Source organism: Festucalex cinctus, chromosome 14 (genome assembly GCF_051991245.1).
Source record: "Festucalex cinctus isolate MCC-2025b chromosome 14, RoL_Fcin_1.0, whole genome shotgun sequence".
NCBI lineage: Eukaryota > Metazoa > Chordata > Actinopteri > Syngnathiformes > Syngnathidae > Festucalex > Festucalex cinctus.
In genome coordinates, this window is record NC_135424.1 from 21,693,294 (window position 1) to 21,711,476 (window position 18,183).

The 18,183-nt window shown below is 45.7% G+C and overlaps 2 protein-coding genes and 1 long non-coding RNA gene across 8 annotated transcripts in view; 2 read left to right on the plus strand and 1 right to left on the minus strand.

The window, feature by feature from the left end:
* kif20ba (kinesin family member 20Ba) overlaps positions 1 to 18,183 on the minus strand; it is a 209,833-nt gene that overhangs the window by 37,266 nt on the left and 154,384 nt on the right. For 2 of the 3 annotated variants that reach the window (XM_077494504.1, XM_077494501.1), the window contains exons 5-17: positions 17,503 to 17,826; positions 17,360 to 17,417; positions 15,991 to 16,194; positions 15,802 to 15,913; positions 11,155 to 11,217; positions 10,896 to 11,042; positions 10,382 to 10,544; positions 10,043 to 10,156; positions 9,851 to 9,976; positions 9,547 to 9,683; positions 9,284 to 9,407; positions 8,869 to 8,968; positions 8,668 to 8,780 (exon numbers count right to left, since the gene is read on the minus strand). In XM_077494504.1, coding sequence (XP_077350630.1) covers positions 8,668 to 8,780; positions 8,869 to 8,968; positions 9,284 to 9,407; positions 9,547 to 9,683; positions 9,851 to 9,976; positions 10,043 to 10,156; positions 10,382 to 10,544; positions 10,896 to 11,042; positions 11,155 to 11,217; positions 15,802 to 15,913; positions 15,991 to 16,194; positions 17,360 to 17,417; positions 17,503 to 17,826 — 1,785 coding nt within the window. The remainder of the gene's footprint in view (positions 1 to 8,667; positions 8,781 to 8,868; positions 8,969 to 9,283; positions 9,408 to 9,546; positions 9,684 to 9,850; positions 9,977 to 10,042; positions 10,157 to 10,381; positions 10,545 to 10,895; positions 11,043 to 11,154; positions 11,218 to 15,801; positions 15,914 to 15,990; positions 16,195 to 17,359; positions 17,418 to 17,502; positions 17,827 to 18,183) is intronic. The other variant, XM_077494502.1, reaches the window with a different exon arrangement.
* The window catches only part of LOC144000837 (high affinity choline transporter 1-like), a 198,538-nt gene that overhangs the window by 17,062 nt on the left and 163,293 nt on the right, over positions 1 to 18,183 (plus strand). The window lies entirely within an intron of this gene.
* On the plus strand, positions 12,719 to 15,382 carry LOC144000838 (uncharacterized). Its single transcript, XR_013278290.1, has 4 exons — positions 12,719 to 13,046; positions 14,502 to 14,667; positions 14,911 to 14,961; positions 15,047 to 15,382. It is a non-coding gene; the product is annotated as an uncharacterized LOC144000838 (long non-coding RNA).

Here is an 18,183-nt window from a genome sequence, read left to right on the forward strand (position 1 = left end):
TCTGCCTTAAATAAAAATCAAGTATCAAGATTTAAACAAATATGGTCTATGTACATAGAATATTTTAATCTCAATTTGGCAACTTAATCCTGCCAAGATTCTGCCTGTTAACGAGAGCCACCACATCGTTACAACTTCTGTTTTCGCTGCTTCTGTATTTGGTATTTTGTATCTGATTGTTTTTATTTTTATATAGTCAAGAACCTAGTTGCTGCTAATGGGCTCGAGCATACCACACTATACGACACTATACTCAATAACTCCTTAAGATCTATTTCTAGTGGGCACTAAGCATCAACACTTGGTGTTACTGCATGCTAATTAGTCAATTTTCTTGACGCCGTCCCCTGTGGTCGGGCGGGGGTGGTTCTGCCCCCCCCCGTTGTCTGCTCGGTGGCGGTTGCGTCTTGGCCGCTCCCTGGGCCCCCTGTGGGGTGCGGTGTTGGGGTGCTTCCCCTGGTGCCCGGGGCGGTGCCGTCCCGGCGCGGTCCGCTGCTCCGTGCCCGGCGGCGCGGTTCGGGGTGGGTGGGCCTCCGGTGTGCCCCGTGGTTCCCTCTCCCCTCCCCCTTCCTCCCCCCCGTCGCCTCTCCCTCCTCGCCTCCTCCCGCCCATCCTCCTCTGCCTCCCGGTCCCTTTTCCCTTGTCGCCCTCCCTCCTCCTCCCCCCCCCACCCCCTCCTGCCCTGCAGCCGCCCTTTCGCCTTCTTGTCGTCTTCTCCCCCCCCCCCCCCCCCTTCTCTGTCTGCCCTGCGGCCCCTCCCCCTCCCTCTCCCTGGGCCTGGGGCTCCCTCCCCGGCCCGGGCGTCGGGCTCCGGGGGCCGGGCGAGGGTTTGGCGCCTGCCCCACTCCGGTAGAACCCCTGGCGCCCCGGGCGGGCTCCGGTGGCCGGTGGGCTGTCCGGTAGCCCTGCTGCGCTGGCTGTCCGCCCATTGTGGTGCCGGGTGGATGAGGTGGGGGGCGGGTGGGGGTGGGGGTGCTGGGGGGCGGGCGTGCCACCTACACCCGCCGGGTTGGGTGAGGCCCCGCTGGTCGCTCCTCTTACTCACTTCACTAGCTTGCACTATACACTTTGTAAATATACACATAGGGCACACAACACATTTCTTGGTGGGGTGGGGAAGGGTGGAAACACCGTCTTCACCCTTCAACTCCCCTCCAATTTTAATGCACCTCACGTCCAAGGGGAGGGGTGAGTTGGGGCGGGGAGCCATCCGAGGGGATGGACTGCAGTGCCTGGCAGCGCTGTGGTCCCCCCCATTTGTGTCCCTGCCCCACCACTTTGTCCCTCCATTCCCTTTTTTAATGCACCACACATATACATATTCATTTTTTTGGGGGGGACACGGGTGTGTCGGAGTAGGGGAAATTTTTTCCCTCTGCTCCGACTCACCTGCTCCCAATTTTAATGCACCACACGCACACACTTGTATATACACTGGGTGGGGCCACATTCACGGTGTAAGGGTAGAGCTCGCCAGTCGGCGAGCTGGCGGACTCAGTAACAGGGTTAGGTGTCACTAGTACTCTGGCGTGACGACCGGGGCCTCTCCCCACCGGGCTCGGTGTTCTGGTGTTCCGCCTTCTCCCCTGGTGCTTCCTCCTCTGCTTCCCCCCTCCCGCCGCTGTGCAAATCTCGCGCGGCTGGAGGTGGGGTGGGCACATCTTCCCTCTCTGCGCTGCTGCCCGGTGCCGGTTTCCGGGGGGGGGGTTCTCGCGGGGGGCCGGGTTCGCGGGGGGGGTGGCGGCCGTCGGGGGGGGGGCGGCGGCTTGTTTTGGGGGGGGTGGAGGTATGGGTGGGTGGGGGGGTATGGGTGCTGGGGGTCGGGGTGTGTTCGGGGGTTTGGGGGTCGGGGGTGGTGGGGCCTGGGTCGTGGTGGATGGCGGGTTTGGGTGGGGTGCGGGGGGGTCGTGGGGGGATGGGGGCTGGGGACCGGTGGGGCGCTGTGGGGGCCCGCTGGGCCTCGTTCTGCGGCCTTGGGCTCGGGGGTGTGGGCCGGGGCTGGGGCGGGGGTGTTCCGGGTGTCTGGGTCGGGTGTCTGGGGGGGGGGGGGGAAGTGCTCGCTTTGCTGGACCGCGGTTGACGGCTTCTTTCTTTGGTGGTGGTCCTTATGCATGCCAGATCCGTCGCACCAGCATCTACTGAAACTCAACAGAAGTACCCTCTCCCTCCCACAGCCCCTTGAATCAGTTGGTGCTGGTGTCTGTGGTTCTCACTTTGCTTTATCTATCCTTCCCTCCTTCCTCTCTTTAGTTTTTCCTCTGGTCACTTGAGATCTTAATTTATTAGAAGTATGAGGTTTCTGGGGTTGGCATAAGACTCTGGTTTTGTAACCACGCAGGAGGGGTCTTGTTGGTGCTGTACTTCACTTTGATGGATTGGATGTACTGGCTTCTATGGATCTCACTCTGCCTCATCGATCCTTCCCTCCTTCCTCTCTTTAGTTTTTCCTCTGGTCTCTTGAGATCTCGCTAAATTTGCTGGAATTTAGAGGCTTCCGGGGTTGGCGTAAGACTTTGATTTTGTAATCATGGGGAAGGCAGGAAGTGTTTGGTCGGTGCTGGATTTCACTTTGATTTACCTTTCTTTTCTCTTTATTTCTTTTTTTTTCTGACCTTTTCTCTGGTCTCCTGACCATTTAAACCTCACGACTCTGGCAAGATTCTGAAGTACCTGGTTAAGGCGAAGGGTAATGGGATATTTATAAGGTTTTAGGTGAATGAATGAGTATAAATTTATACGTATTTGCACGCACGCACACGCACGCACGCACGCGCACGCACACGCACACACGCAAACGCACGCACGCACGCAAACGCACGCACACATACACAAAAAACAAAAAACAAAAAAAAACAAAAAAAAAGTGCATGTAGGCATCAAAAATCCATCTCTTGCTCCTCTTCTTCTAAGCCTCTTGTTTGGCCTTTGCCACTTCTACTTTCACCTTACGCCGTATTTCCCTGTACTCTTTCCTACTTTCTTCAGTCTTTTCAGTGTCCCACTTCTTCTTAGCTAACCTCTTTCTCTGGATCCACTTCTGCACCGCCTCATTCCACCACCAAGTCTCCTTATCTCCTTTCCTTCCATATGACACACAAAGGACTGTCCTACCTGTCTGCCTGATCACATTTGCTGTAGTTGTCCAGTCATCTGGGAGCACATCCTCACCACCCAGAGCCTTTCTCAACTCCTTTCTGAAAGTCATACAACACTCTTCCTTTTTCAGCTTCCACCATTTCGTCCTTGGCTCTGCCCTTGGCCTCTTTGTCTTCCTAACCACCAGAGTCATCCTACACACAACCATCCTATGCTGTCTGGCTACACTCTCACCTACCACTACTTTGGTCGCTGATCTCCTTCAAATTACACTGTCTACACAAGATGTAGTCTACCTGTGTACTTCTACCTCCACTCTTGTAGGTCACCCTATGTTCCTGCCTCTTCTGGAAGAAAGTATTCATGACAGCCATGTCCATCCTTTTTGCAAAATCAACCACCAGCTGTCCTTCTGCGTTCTGCGTCTCCTGGATACCAAACCTGCCCATCACCTCCTCATCTCCTCTGTTTCCTGCACTAACATGTCCATTGAAGTCTGCACCAATGACAACTCCCTCACTTCTAAGGATGCTCTGCATCATTTCATCAAGTTCCAACCAAAAGTTCTCCTTCTCCTCCAGCTCACATCCTACCTGTGGTGCATACCCACTAACAACGTTGATCATCACACCTTCGATTCCTAACTTCAGGCTCATGACCCTATCTGACACTTTTTTTTTTACCTCCAGGACGTTCTTAACAAACTCCTCCTTCACGATAACTCCTACTCCATTTCTCTTCCTATTTAACCCATGATAAAACCATTTGAAACCAGCTCCTAAACTTCTAGCTTTGCTCCCTTTCCACCTGGTCTCCTGGACACACAGTATGTCCACCTTCCTCCTCTGCATCATGTCAACCAGCTCCCTACCTTTTCCTGTCATACTCCCAACATTCAAAGTCCCTACTCAAAGTCCTAGACTAGTGGTGTTCCTCTTCTCTTTCTTCCTACGAACACACCTTCCTCCTCTCCTTCTTCGACCAACAGTAGTCCAATTTCCACCGGCACCCTGTAGGTCAACAGCACCGATGGCGGTCGTTGTTAACCCGGGCCCCGACTGATCCGGTATCGAAGTCATATATTTGATTCGCATGTTTGTTTTGGCCAAAGTTTTACGTCGGATGCCCTTCCTGACACAACCCTCTGTATTTATTTGGGCTTGGGACCGGCACAAGAAGACACTGGCTTGTGCCGCCTCGCGGCTACATTATACATACCGATATCTAAGGATTTTTTTTTTCCTCGGCATGAAAAAACTGTCCTGCTATTGGTTCAGAGTAGGGGTGGGTGATATAGCCTAAAAATTAGATCACAATATTTCAGAGAAATTTGCGGTGACAATATTTTTGACGATATTGATAATAATTACTGAACAACAGATTTGTGATTGGCACTTCAGAATAATAGCACCTTTTTTTTTCTTTTTTTTTTAAATTTTCTTTTTATTGGAAGATTGCAAAGATTTACAATAACAACATAGAAAAAAAAAATATAAAATAACATAATTAACAAAAAGGAACGGTGAGCACAATTAACCTATTTCACCTACTAAGCGTTTAAAGGAGAAAACGTAGGAATAAAGATCAAAGATCTTTTCAACCTAATGTTGCGTCAGTTGAAATCAGACCTTGTTGGTTTCACATACTGAGTCCATTTGGACCACATCTGGAAAATTTGTCCAAGTCAACCCATATATATCATGCACAATGTTTATCCATTCTTCCACAGTTGGTGGAACCACCTTTAACCATTTTCTTGTAATAGATTTTTTTACTGGCCGCTATGAGTATATTAAACAATTTTCTGTCACTCATAGACCAGCTGTCCTGTTTCAAATCGCATAAGTATACACATTCTCGCTAAAGGGAATTGTCTCACCAAATACATTCTCGATGTGTGTACAGTCTTCCCTCGTGATAACGCGGTTCACTTTTCGCGGTCTCGCTGTATCGCGGATTTTTTTTTAAGTGCAATTTTGCATATTTTTTTTACAGTAATATACCCATTTTATAAAATTTATGAAGGTTTGAACATTGTCAAAGTTTGAACAAGAGAGAAGATAACATGTAAATGCCTCAATGAGAAAAGTGTATAAATTGTGCGGTCGGGGATTTTAGAGCCTTAAAACATTTATAAGAATTGTAAAACATAAAGCTAACTACTTTGCGGATTTCATTTATTGCGGGTATTTTTTGGAACCTAACCCCAGCGGAAAACGAGGGAACACTGTATATGCCTCTCTCCAGTAAGGTTCAATAACCTGGCAGGACCAAAAAATATGAGAGTAGTTAGCTCCATTCGTCCCACAGTCTCTCCAACAGGCATCTCCAGTATCTCGGTATCTTTTTTGGATTGGTGTAATAAAAGCTCTCATAACATTCTTCCAGCAGAATTCTCGCCAAATATTCGACCCAGTTGTATTCCATTGCCAGTAGGGCTGGGAAAAAAAGTCGACTAAGTCAACTAGGTCGACTTTAAAAATAGGTTGACTGGAAAAATTTAAGTCGACGCTCCGCCGTTGCCGTCCATGTTTCACACGGACCTTTTATGCCGATGCGCAGAGTGTGTTGCAAACTTTAGTGAGAAGGCGGACAGAGTAATATTTATTTATTTATGTATGTATTTATTTTTTAAATGACTCCTGTTTGGTTGGTCTGATTGGTTGTTTGAATTTGGAGGTGTGTTGAACAGCCGCCATTAGCCTAAATGCGCATACAGTTCTTTTACTGCAAGCGTACATGTACACTCGTACAGTATTTACAATATTTATTAGTTAAGATTATGTCCTCATTGGTTGCACTATTTTAAAATGAAGGAAACGCGAATGGATAAGAGGTACAGGCTCTTCTAAACATTTGGGAGGGGAAGAGAGCATGACTTTGAATCGGAGTCACCAAGCCACCATGCACGTTATTACTGCCAAGCTTGGCTGGTGAGGTGAACAACGAACCTCAAAAAGTCTGTAAAAGCTGCAAAGATACACCAGGACTTTTAAACGCTCATGGATCAGTACAGCGGCATGACTGCCGAGTGAATGGGACGGCTAAATCGATGCCACGGTTCATGGATACCGGAGCAATAACATGGATTCAGCGCGTCACGGATAGACAAAGGTAAACACGACAATAATGTTACAGAAGTGCTTATAATATTGTCACTCAGTTCGCTCCCTCGTGTAGCGCTTGGCACCTGCTTAATTGTGTGACAGTCACTTTCTATTAGTCAGCAGTTATTTATTTTGCTGCGACCGGCAAATCTCCTGCGAGCTTTATTTTGCCGTGAACACTCGGAACGAAAATTCTTGGCCTGCTGTGAATACCACGATTGCTTATAGACATTCGCAAGCGTATATGAATAACACAAATCTGCACGACCAGTTCGCTGCGGCGTCGTGGTGGCCGTTTTGTTGAGTCAAACACATTTCACTGGGAGTTAGCTTAGCATTTCACGGCAACGTAGGCAAAGTTTTCCCATTTTTCCACTCACAGTGACAGAATAACCCCCCTCACAAACACGGCTTGAAGCGCAAAGCCATGTCATCTTGGTCGCGAAAGAAGAGCTTGTTCCCCTCAGCGTTAAAAAATAAATAAATAAATAGATAAATAAATACCCTCGCCGTGGCAGAAAAAAAAAAAAAATCCCATCGCCGTGACAAAATAACACTCGGTGATCAGTTGCTGGTCACGGCAAACAACTAACAAACAAACAACCACAATTGCCTGTGTTTTAATGACCATACAACACTGAAATGAAGGGAAGGGCATGAAGAAGTTGTATGTGCGTGCATGCGAGGCTGCGTGCGGGCGCGCCGCAGTTAGACTAAATTGAAGAGTATTATTGTACAGGAAATATAAGGAACAATGGATTTTATATACAGATTATCCGCTCAATTCAACACATGTTCAACATTTGCGGCCTCAAATCTAAAAAAAATAAAATAATAATTATAATAATAATAAGTCGATTAGTCGTTAAAAATATGAGAAGTCGAGTCGATTTTTAAAAAAAAAAAGTCGTTAGTGACAGCCCTAATTGCCAGTGACAGATCCTCTCCCATGATCTACTATCAATCACAACATTCCCTTCTTTTGCCCATTTCTGCCTTATGTAATCTGTGTTTTCCACCTTTGATGATCTTATGCCCTTGTACAATTTAGAAACAATCTTCTTACAAGTAGTAGATTCCAGTAATTGTGTAACCTCCTGTAACAGTCCTGGTTTTTGTAGTTTTATCTTGACTTTTAGGGTTTGATTGAAATACTGCCTGACCTGTAAATATCTATAAAAGTCAGCTTTTTCTAACCCATATTTATTTCTCAGAGATTCAAAACTTTGGAGTTTTCCCTTTTGGACAAAGGAATGATATGTGTAATAATATCACTTTTATTGCAGCAACAATATTTAAGCCACCTTTTTTCCCCCACAATTGAAATATAAACAAAGTACAACTATAGCAACTGTAATGGGATAAAATGGAAATAAAAACAGGCCAGGTAGTGTTTACCCTGCAAATTGTAACTTAACTGCTTAAAACACAATTACTTAGCAAATCCAATGAAAGCACATCATACCTTCAGAAGTCAGTGGCAAATTGCATGAGTCACAAAAAAGTCCATTATTTTATAGGCAAGTATATTGGTAAAAAATGGTTTTCCCTCTGCGATTCTTTTGGCAGTGGTTATTTTTTGCCGCAACCGGCAACCCTCCTGCGAGCGTTATTTTGCCGTGAATGTCTCTGATTGGTTAATCAGAGGAGCGATAAAATGCAGTGATTGGTTGTAGACATTACTAACACAAAAACACAAATGTGCATGTTTACACCACCGTGCGACAGCAATGCACACGTCGTCTCGTTGAGTGTACGTTATCTTAGTGGTCGGTTAGCATCACAAACTCACGTGAACTAGATGGCGAAATCCCGGCCACAGTAAAATAAATACCGCAGATTCTTTGTCTTGGCCAAACCGCTTCAGTATTAACCAACCACCTTTTTTTTTTTTTTTTTTTTTTTTTTTTTAGCATTACATCTGACCTCTTGTAGGAAAACAGCCTCCACACGACGAAGCTCACTCCCACTTTGCCGAAGACAGAACTGGCTGCAGCTCTTGCAACCACACGCTCCTACATTTATTTATTTTTTTATGCAGCGACGAACCACGCGTGTACGTCCAAATTGACATGAAGACGTATGTTATGCATAACGTCATCGCCTCAATTTCACGATATTTCCAATTCTTATCACCCAAAAAAATACACCGGTAATATCATAGACGATATTTTTTGAAACTCCCCGAGTGCAGAGCATTCAAGGGCCAATAGGATATCTTAGATCGGCATGCAGTGAAAATGTCATATATCAGTGAATGTCGTGCACGAGGAAGACACAAGATGCTACATCCAAAGTCCTATATTAGCGTTGGAATTAATAGTATCGGCATGTTACTTACTTGTTAGTACTCACCGATACCAATACCACTGTTCTAATGCAGTATCGGGGCCTCTGCCGATACCAGTATTGGTGTCGGTATCGGAACAACACAATTAAAAACCCGCCAGCTTGTATTTCTCACCTGCACCCGCTTGGTCTCCAAGGTGCGCTCGGCCACTCGCTCATGTCGAGCCCGACCTTCTTTCTCGAGCTCATCCTCGAGCCTCTTTTCATCCTCCGTTGCACTGCTCTCACCTTCATCCCACCACCGGAAGTGAGAGTGAAGCCGGATCAGAACTGGAGGTTGGGTCCGAGCTCGGATTTGAGTCGGTTTTGAGCTTACCCGTGTTCAGCAAGCTGTTGTGGAGCTCGCCAACAGACTCCCAATGTTTCGAGCCCTCAGACCCGAGATTGTCTTCTTCCAGCTGATGAACACTTGAGACCTGCAAGAAACTCACACTTGTGAGTACAATCTTCAGAAATGCTGGCATTTTTCTCCCAAAACACTGCAAGTCTATTTTTCATCTACTGGCACCCGTGTGACCAGCATTTTGTATTTTTTTATTTTTAAATGACTCTTGAATATATTTTGTTGCTGAGCAACTTTGGCTGCAAGTGTCCAAATAATATGACGAAAATGAGCGCAGTGAATATTTGGTTTTCAAGTCAATTTCAACATGCACCCCTAAAATTTCAGGTTGGGGGCTCACCTGTTTTCGGAGTTTGATCATGTGACATTACCAAGCTGAGGACTTTACCTTGCTCTGTGACTCTTGAGTGTCTCTGCAGGCGGTGGCCATGTCGACAGTCATGGTCTTGAATATCTCCAGACGTTTGTCGGCTCGCTCCTCGAGGATGTGTTTCTCTCTGGCCAGCCGCTCCCTGCGCCAAAAAACAAAGCCACCACCTTGACCTCGTTGCCCTGCTAGGCCGGAGTCGCCCAGACATATTTCTTTTTCTTTTCAGAAAAGCGGAAGGGTGAAGGGTGGGCCATCGGATGCAAACAGTTGAAAAGTCTCACGTGAAGTCGTTGCGCATGTTGTCGAAGATCTGGCCGAACTCTTTGCAGACTTCCTCTCGGACCCGAGTTTCCAGCAGTGTGATGTTGGCTCGCTCCTGCTTCAGTGCCATTTCAAGGCGTCTCAACAGCGCCACCTGCTGCTCAAGGACATTTCTCACTGCAGCTCAATGGAGCGTGCATGTGTGTGTGTGTGTGTGTGTGGGTGTGTGTGTGGGTGTGTGTGTGTGTGTGTGGGGGGGGGGTGCTCAAGTCCAGATTTTTTTATTGCAATAGAAATTGTAAAAGATGGTTATTCGATACAAACCTGCCGTGTCATTTGACTGATGATAACCTCATCATCAGTTTCTTCGTCGTCCTCACTTTCAGATATGTTGTCCTCCATTGACATCTCCTCATCATCATCATCATCATCATCATCATCATCATCCTCCTTACGAATAAAACAGGTTATGCAAATGAAGACAAAATGAGGAGTAATTAGGCTCCCCTCCCCCACCTGAATGTTCTCCAGTCCGCTCTCCCAGCCAATCAGAGAGCCCTGCAGAGTCTTCCCGACACCTTTGTTGGGGTGGGGCTCATGGGGCGGTGCCCTTCTGGGAACAAGCACCACCTGGACAACACAAACCATGTCACGTTACCTCATCCGTTTTTCCAGATCAAAAAAATTGTCCTCGCTGGCATGCAGTGGTTACTCACAACATAGCGAGTTGACAAAAAGCACAGTCAAGTGAAAACATTTGGTTGCCACATTGAGCAACTTTTTGCACCCTTTGAGTGAGAACTTTTCCAAAATAGGGGCCGGCCCTCGTTGCATGTGATGAGAAGGCACGCTCACCTTCTGCGCTAGGGCGGAGAACTTGAGGACTTGTAGCGTCTCGTCGTAGGCGGACGCGCACTGGTTGATGTTGACCATCATGCGCACTTTGCCGCCGCCGCAAAAGAAGCTCTGAAGGTAGCGCGTTAGCTTGCTCTCGCGGAAAGGCACGTGCTGCGACAACCTGGAATACACGCACGCACACGTCAATCGCTGTCTCTCAAACACACACCACGCTCACAAATCACACACACATACTTTATACTAGTGTCCATTTTATCCGCCATTTTTAATGTAGTCTCAGTTTTAGTTCAATTTCAGTCACGCTTAGTAGTTTTTAATCACAGTTTGTCAACCTCATCCCATTTTTATTTAGTCCATTTTTAGTCAACTATAAATCGAGCATTTTATCCAAGAAAACATTTTAATCATCTAGTTTTAGTCAACAAAAACTGTCAGCGTTTTAGTCAGGACAACTCTGGAAAACGACGGTAGCCTTTCAAAGACACGCACGCATACACTCTCTTGGACTAACTTGGTGCGCTGGTTGTGCCTGAGGGCATTGATGCACTTCCCCAGGACGAGCAGCGAGTTGTTGATGTTTGCGGCCTCCTTGAGACGTTCTCCGCAGTTGCGAGTCTTGGCGCAGCGCTCCGAGCCGGCTAGGTCGCACAGACACAGCCTGCGCGGCGACAACCAAATAAAACGTCCCATTACGCAAGTGTGTGCGCACGCACGCACGAGAACCACAAGCGAAGCGTGGCTCCCCCAACCCCCGCACGCATGCCACTTACTCGCTGACGTTGACCACTTGATGGTTTTGAATCTTCAGAACGCGGATGGAGAAGATGCTGTGACTGTAAAACCAAACAGCACAACAATGGCACTTGATGAGGATATTTGTGTCAACGTTTTCTCATTTGTATGTTGACGTCCACGTGTGCGTATGTTCGTGGAATGTGTGTGCTCGTGTGTGTTGAGAACATCTGGACTGTGATCGTTCAAGACTCGCGGAGCATTGGGAACCTAACTCACCAAAAAAAATAAATAAATCCTTTCCCCATGAAAAAAAGATGAATAATACGTGAAATAAAAATACAATTATTTATCGTTAAGGCACAGATGCAGTACAATGTTAATAATTCCTTTTTACTTATTACTGACTTAATGGTTAATGGTGACAACTGTCAGTAAGTTCTCATTTTTAAAAAAACGCACTTTTCACATCCTGGTGGATTATAACTCTTCTGATGAAACAACGACTTAAATCCTCCGACTTAAAGTTGAATGGTACCTTTGCCATGGCCTGAGGGGATCTATACCATTTTAGCTGGCAGTAAGCAACTTTGTGGAGGATGGTAGGAACACTGCCACATAAAAAATAAAATCACTGCTTTATGGCATACGTCACTCCCCCTTTCGTTACAAAAGTGTCCATTTGAATGTAGACGCACGATTACTGCTTTCCTGGCAGAAGCTGCAAAACAACTGAAAAGTTTTGTCTGAGGAGACAAAAACAGAAAAAAGAACAAGGGAAGCTACCCGGATAAAAGGACAGTTAAGAATCAACATTGGCCCGGCTTTCGCTCGCTGGCGTGAGCACAAAAACAATGCAAAGCGCTTGTCCTCATGGGAAATGTGGTCGTCCTTCAGACATAACATTACCGCTTTTGCCCATATGGCGCCACCATAATCAACAAACTGAAAGCTCCTTTGTGTTGCTTTAATCGTTTTAATATCTGTCAAGAAGATGGCGATTTAACATTTTATCCATATGGTCCAGTCCTATTTGGATCCCAAGTCAGCAAAACAAACATCCACGGCACTCAATCAATTAACCCTCTCAATACATATGAGGTATATGTACATCATAAGCATCATTGTCACCGCGTACACATGACGTATATATACGTCATAAGGGATTTTTTCATGCAAGAGTGTACAGGAGGGTCTGACGCAGCTTCTGAATGAAGGATCAGGCTTGACTGCGATGTTAACAACGGCCAGCGGGTGGCAACAACTAGAAAAACCAGCCACAATTACGCAAGGATCACGGAAGGATCATTTTGTAGAAGAAGAGAATTAGGAAGTGTAAGCGTCGGCATGGGGGAGGGGGGAGACGTGTGGACGAACGTATGGGGTATATGCCACGGAAGAGGCGGGACTTCCGACTTCCGTGATTTTGCACTTGAGTTTGGTTCCGGTCCGGGTTGCGAACGCGCAACTGAGGGGCACAAAGTCGGAAGCACAAGTATTTTGACGCAGCCCACACGTCACAAACCGAACCGGAACCAAAGCTGATGTGCAAAAACAGTCCCGCCTCTTCCGTGGCATATACCCCATTCAAGTAGCGTGGAGGCAGCGGAGAAGAAAGAGTGCGAGCGAGGGACAGAAAAACAAAACAGTTAAAACTAGATGAGTTATTTTCGGCTGAAAAAGCATCGTCATCAAAGGATGATGGCGGCGATCAAAGTTTCTCGTCGAAGAAACGCGTCGAGCAGCCGTTGAGCGATGCTCCGCCGGCCGCGTTAAGCAAGGAGGACTATACAGATGAAGACTACAATTACACCGATTTTGAGGATGAAGAGTATGAGCCAAATTTGGATCCTGACCTTTCAGATGAGCCTGCCTTCAGACTGTAGTTGAAACAGCAGGAAGTCGCCGGATCCCGCTCCAGAACGAGGAGGTAAGAAGACCTGTTAGCTTGCAAGTTCCCCTTCGTAGCTCACACCCCCAGTGCTCTCATAAGGCAGTTATATGCATCATTTTGTCCTACCATAGAATAAAGTTGCCAGGAATACTAATAATACATGTATAAGTCGTGCATCTTGTAGATGTAGTGGAGAAATATATGGGTGTGTGTGTGTGCAGAATTGCTAGGTTTATAGACGGACTTGTGTATAGACCCTTCCAGCTGACGTCACTTTACCCAGAATGTTTAGCGACCGCTTACCCTCTTGGTGGTCAAACAAACCATAGAAAGACACGGAAGGAGCATCGTTTTCGGTGAACAATTCGTCTAAACATGACAAATGTACCAGAAAATGTCCATAATTATCATAGTTGTGATGATTAGAGATAATTTAGATAAGTAAAGCTACACTACTGGGGGCTGTATATACTAAAATTACATTGAGAGAGGAGAGTAAGCGTTGTTGGTGTTGAGAGTGGAGCATGCAGAGGCTGGTGAAATAAAAGGCTACAGCGACCCACGTTTATTTTGTATGTTTTATTAAAACATAACAATAGTTACTGCGATACGCTAGAACCAGCCGTTCTTAGCCGGTATCGGCAAAAGCTGGAGTTGGCTGGAAGGAAAGATCCGTATCTACTTTCACCATCGGCCGAGTCAAAGCAAGCCACAAAGTTCCCCCAAATAACTTATCACAATACTTTAAATTATCTCATTGTGAAGAAGAGCGCCTACACATGGGAGGACTTTGACACCATCAAGAGCCTGAATTCTTATAACTATTTTGTGTCTGAATAGGTGTAGGATGTCGGCTGCATTCAACACGACAATGTTTGTCTCGTAGCAGCAAAGGTATGTTCTATTTATCTTTTGCTTGACACGGGTTACTGGTGTAAAACGTTATCCATGAAATCGTTTGTGTCCGGATAAACTTGTCTTGCTGTACGTGGCGTCGCCTCCCAGAAGGCAAACATCCCACTACATTACTGCGAATCATTAAAACCAGTCATTTGAAGCCGCTAGCTTAAAAAAAAAAAAAAAAAAAGTTGAGTCATAGGTTTCACACTACCGACCATGCTAGTCTTTTACTCCTCATTGCCTTTTGCGGGGTTTAGAAACGCTGCCGGCAGCCAAAAGAATGCTCTCATCGCTCTTCGAACCATTAGAGCATCAGTTGGCCCCGCACAAGTTCATCATAGCATTGGTCGCTGATTAATCAACTCTTTGACCTATTTTCTAGCTCACACTGATTGTTTTCTAATTCACTCACATTGACGCGCTGACCCCCACCCCAAGGGGTGCACTTCAACGTGAGGTCACACTGGAAGGGTCTATTGTGTATTGTTATTTTTTTAGTTATAGTCCAAGTTTTAGAGAGACATGGGGAAATGTCAATATGTAGCAACAAACAACAACAACAACAACAACAAACTTTTACATATTTTACAGGGTGGCACGGTGGTTGAATGGTTAGCACGTCCGCCTCCCAGTTCTGAGGACTCCGGTTCGAGTCCAGGCTCCGGCCTTCCTGGGTGGAGTTTGCATGTTCTCCCCGTGCCCGCGTGGGTCTTCTCCGGGTACTCCGGTCTCCTCCCACATTCCAAAGAGATGCATGGCAGGTTCATTGGGCGCTCCGAATTGTCCCTAGGTGTGCTTGTGAGTGTGGGTGGTTGTTTGTCTCTGTGTGCCCTGTGATTGGCTGGCAACCAGTCCAGGGTGTACCCCGCCTACTGCCCAGAGCCAGCTGAGATAGGCGCCAGCACCCCCCGCGACCCTTGTGAGGAATAAGCGGTCAAGAAAATGGATGGATGGATGGATACTATTTTACATATACGTATTTTTTTTTCATCAATTACAGATGCATCCACCAGCCAGAGAGCTCGGTCTTCCTTTGTTGGTGCAAAGAAAGGTGAATAAAAGTAGCCTACTATACTTCATACTGCAGCAATAAAATATTTAATATTTGCAATTGTTTCTGGTTCTACAATGTACAGGTGGTGCATCTAGTAGTTGTGGGGATGGTTGGAGCTGGCAGCGAACCGGATGGCAGCCGAAAGACATCCCACATGCACTGTCAGGCACTTATGGACATAGTTCAGTTCGTTAGTTCAATTGTTCTTTATGTTCATTTTTGTTGTCAAAAGCACTTTTTGTTATATTCTTTTGTTGTTTTATAGAAGGAAAACCTTATTTAGATGTTTGAGCTGTCACAAAAGAAAAAATAGCAGTGTTAAAGTCAAAGTTGTGCTTGAAATGTCTGTTTTTACAAAAAGCCCTTTTTCTCCCATTTCTTGGTCAAAAATGGGAATTTTCACGAAACCTAGCCATATTCAAACACTGATAACTAAAGAACGGAATAAGATAAAAATGTACTTTTTTATGTCGAAAGAAGAGAGTCTAATCTTTCTTTTGGTAGGTCCCATGTTTAATTAGCAATAGAACTCAATATTCTGTGGGCGTTGCAAGATCAGTCAAAATCCAGGAAAACGGCTAGTATTGAGGGGGTTGCTCCAGTGAAAATGGCTGGTATTCAATGAGTTCAATGTACGTTTGTGTAGCGGAATGTGTCTGCATGTTTATACAGTATGTATGTTTGTTGATAGTTGTTGTGGGTATGTGTGCTGTGTGTGCATGTCATGTGAAATCCACAGAGGCGACTGAGTGGGTCTGTCAAGTGCAACACGCAATACGTATATTCATACAAGTCAAGTGTATGTTTGCGTGTGTGCGTGTGTGTGGTGGTTGAGACCTCCTGCTGGAAAGCTGGTTGATCCTCGTAGAGGAGAAGCTTTGGTTCTTCTTGCCAAGCTTCACGACTTGGTAGGCCTCGTCGGCGCTGTCCACCTGCACCCAGCGCAGGTCTGCCGTGCGCACCAACAACCCACGTTAGGAACGTTGGTGCAAAACAAGAGAAAAGTGGCGCCAGGCCCTTGCCCACCTTTGACGAAGGCGTTGCCCTTGGCATCTTGAGACAAGCGCAGGGCTACCCTCCTGGCCGCTCCGCTGGGCGGCGTCTCCAGGAGGTCGTGGATGTTCTCGTTGTAGATCTCGCAGAAGGAGACCCAAACGGAGAAGTGGGCGTCAGCGGCTGGCGCTCGCAGGCTCAAGCGTTCATCCGACGTGTCCTGGAGCAGCGATGAGCCTGCCCAGACAAAAAGGACAGAAAAAATACGCTCATAATTGATGCTCATTATAATTGACATTCAGAATAATAATAACAATAATAATAATAATAATAATCATCTGTAAATGTCAAACGACAAACATGCAGGCGTTGACTGCATTTACAAACAAGTGTGGGAGGGGTGGAGTGCTGGGGGGTGACATAGTCAGTGTTAGCATACAGCAGTGCTTCTCAATTATTTTCTGTCATGCCCCCTAGTAAGAATAAAATATCTCCCCCCCCCATGCGACTATAAATAGTATCATTTTAGTATCATCAAAATTGTTCTAAGTATACCTCTGCATAACACTGTATCCGTATTAACGTATAAGAGAATTAAAAAAAAGAAAAAAAAAAGAAAGAAATATGGACCAAATTACAACAAAGAATAGCTTTATTAACTGTAACAGAAAAGATTTAAAGTGCATCTGAAATTCAAAAATAAAATTAAATCCTTAATTAAACTATAAACATTTTTTGACAGACCATTTCAAACCATATGATACGGAAAAATAAAATTACATAAAATCAATAAATAATAATGCATTTAAACTGATCACCAACATTAACTCAGGAGCACAATATTAAAAAAAAAAAAAAAAGCGCGCATACTCAGTGCAAACCACCGAGCGAATGCTTCCTGCGCACACTCTGCCAATAATAAGAGCGCCACTGCCACCTAATGTAGTGGAGGTGCAATTGCACTTTATTCTAGGACAGTAAAAAAAATAAAAATAAAAAAATAAAAAAGCATGTTCCCCGAGGTCAAACGCGCCCCCCTGGGGGGGCCCCGCCCCACTATTTGAGAAGCAGTGGCATACAGCAAGATTTTAAATATTGCGCACAAGTAATACACTTTTTTTTTTTTTTACTAAAATTAATACTGAAACTAACTAAAACTAAGCATTTATTAAATAACTAAAACTAAAATAACTAACAGAACCCCCCTGAAAAACAATTAAAACTAACTACATTTCAAAAACAAAACTCAAAACAAAATACAATGAAAATTCCAATATAGTAACGCTGAAGACAATACTATTATTCAAAATAACTATTGCGCAAAAAAACTATATCAAAACAAATATGGTCCAGATGAATCCATTTAAATGAATGAACGAATGTGAAATAGAGCCAAACTCACCTCCAAGGAGCATCGTGCCGCTGGAGCGCCACATGCCACCGCCATCGGCCTTGTCACTCTGGAAGAGCAAAGGCGACTCGGTGGTGAGCTTGATGAGGCGGCGGCGGGCGGGTGGTCTGCGCTCAGCAGAAGGCCGGCGTTACCTCTTTGACAAGTCGCAACAGGTTGCTCTTGAAGGCGGCCTCGTCGGCCCGCTGCTCCTCGCTCAGCCTGACGAAGTCTCGGCAGCGTTGAGGTTTGACGCTCATCCCAGTCAAGAGCTTCCCCTCCATGCTGCCAAAGATGGCGGCCAGGGACCTGGGCAGGATGCCGGCGTCGCCATCAGGACCCAAGAAGGTGAAGGTTTTGCCAGCGTTGGTGACCCCGTAAGTGAAGAGCAGTGAATTCCCTCCGTGGAGAACATCTTTCAGCAGATCCTTCACCATTCCTCGGAACAACTCCCTCTGCGTGGCGTCGGGACCGTACACCTGCTCATCCACAACAACAACTAGGGCTGGGTGTCGATTCAGATTTCTAAAATCGATTCGATTCAGAAGGGCCTGACTCAATTCACATTGATTTTCGATTCAGTTCAGGATTTCATGCAGTACCGATTTGACTTCTTATATGTAAGACATTCCCAGAAGTAGCAATGCTGCAAAATAGTCAAAACTTCTTTCTCTTACTTGGTGCATTCGTAAAAATATCAATATTTACATTTATAATTGAATCCAATACACTTACATTAATCATGTATGATGTGTGTTAATAAATCGAAATCAATTACAACTAGGGGTGGGCGATCTTGCAAAAATAGAATATCCCAATTTTTTAAGTTATACATT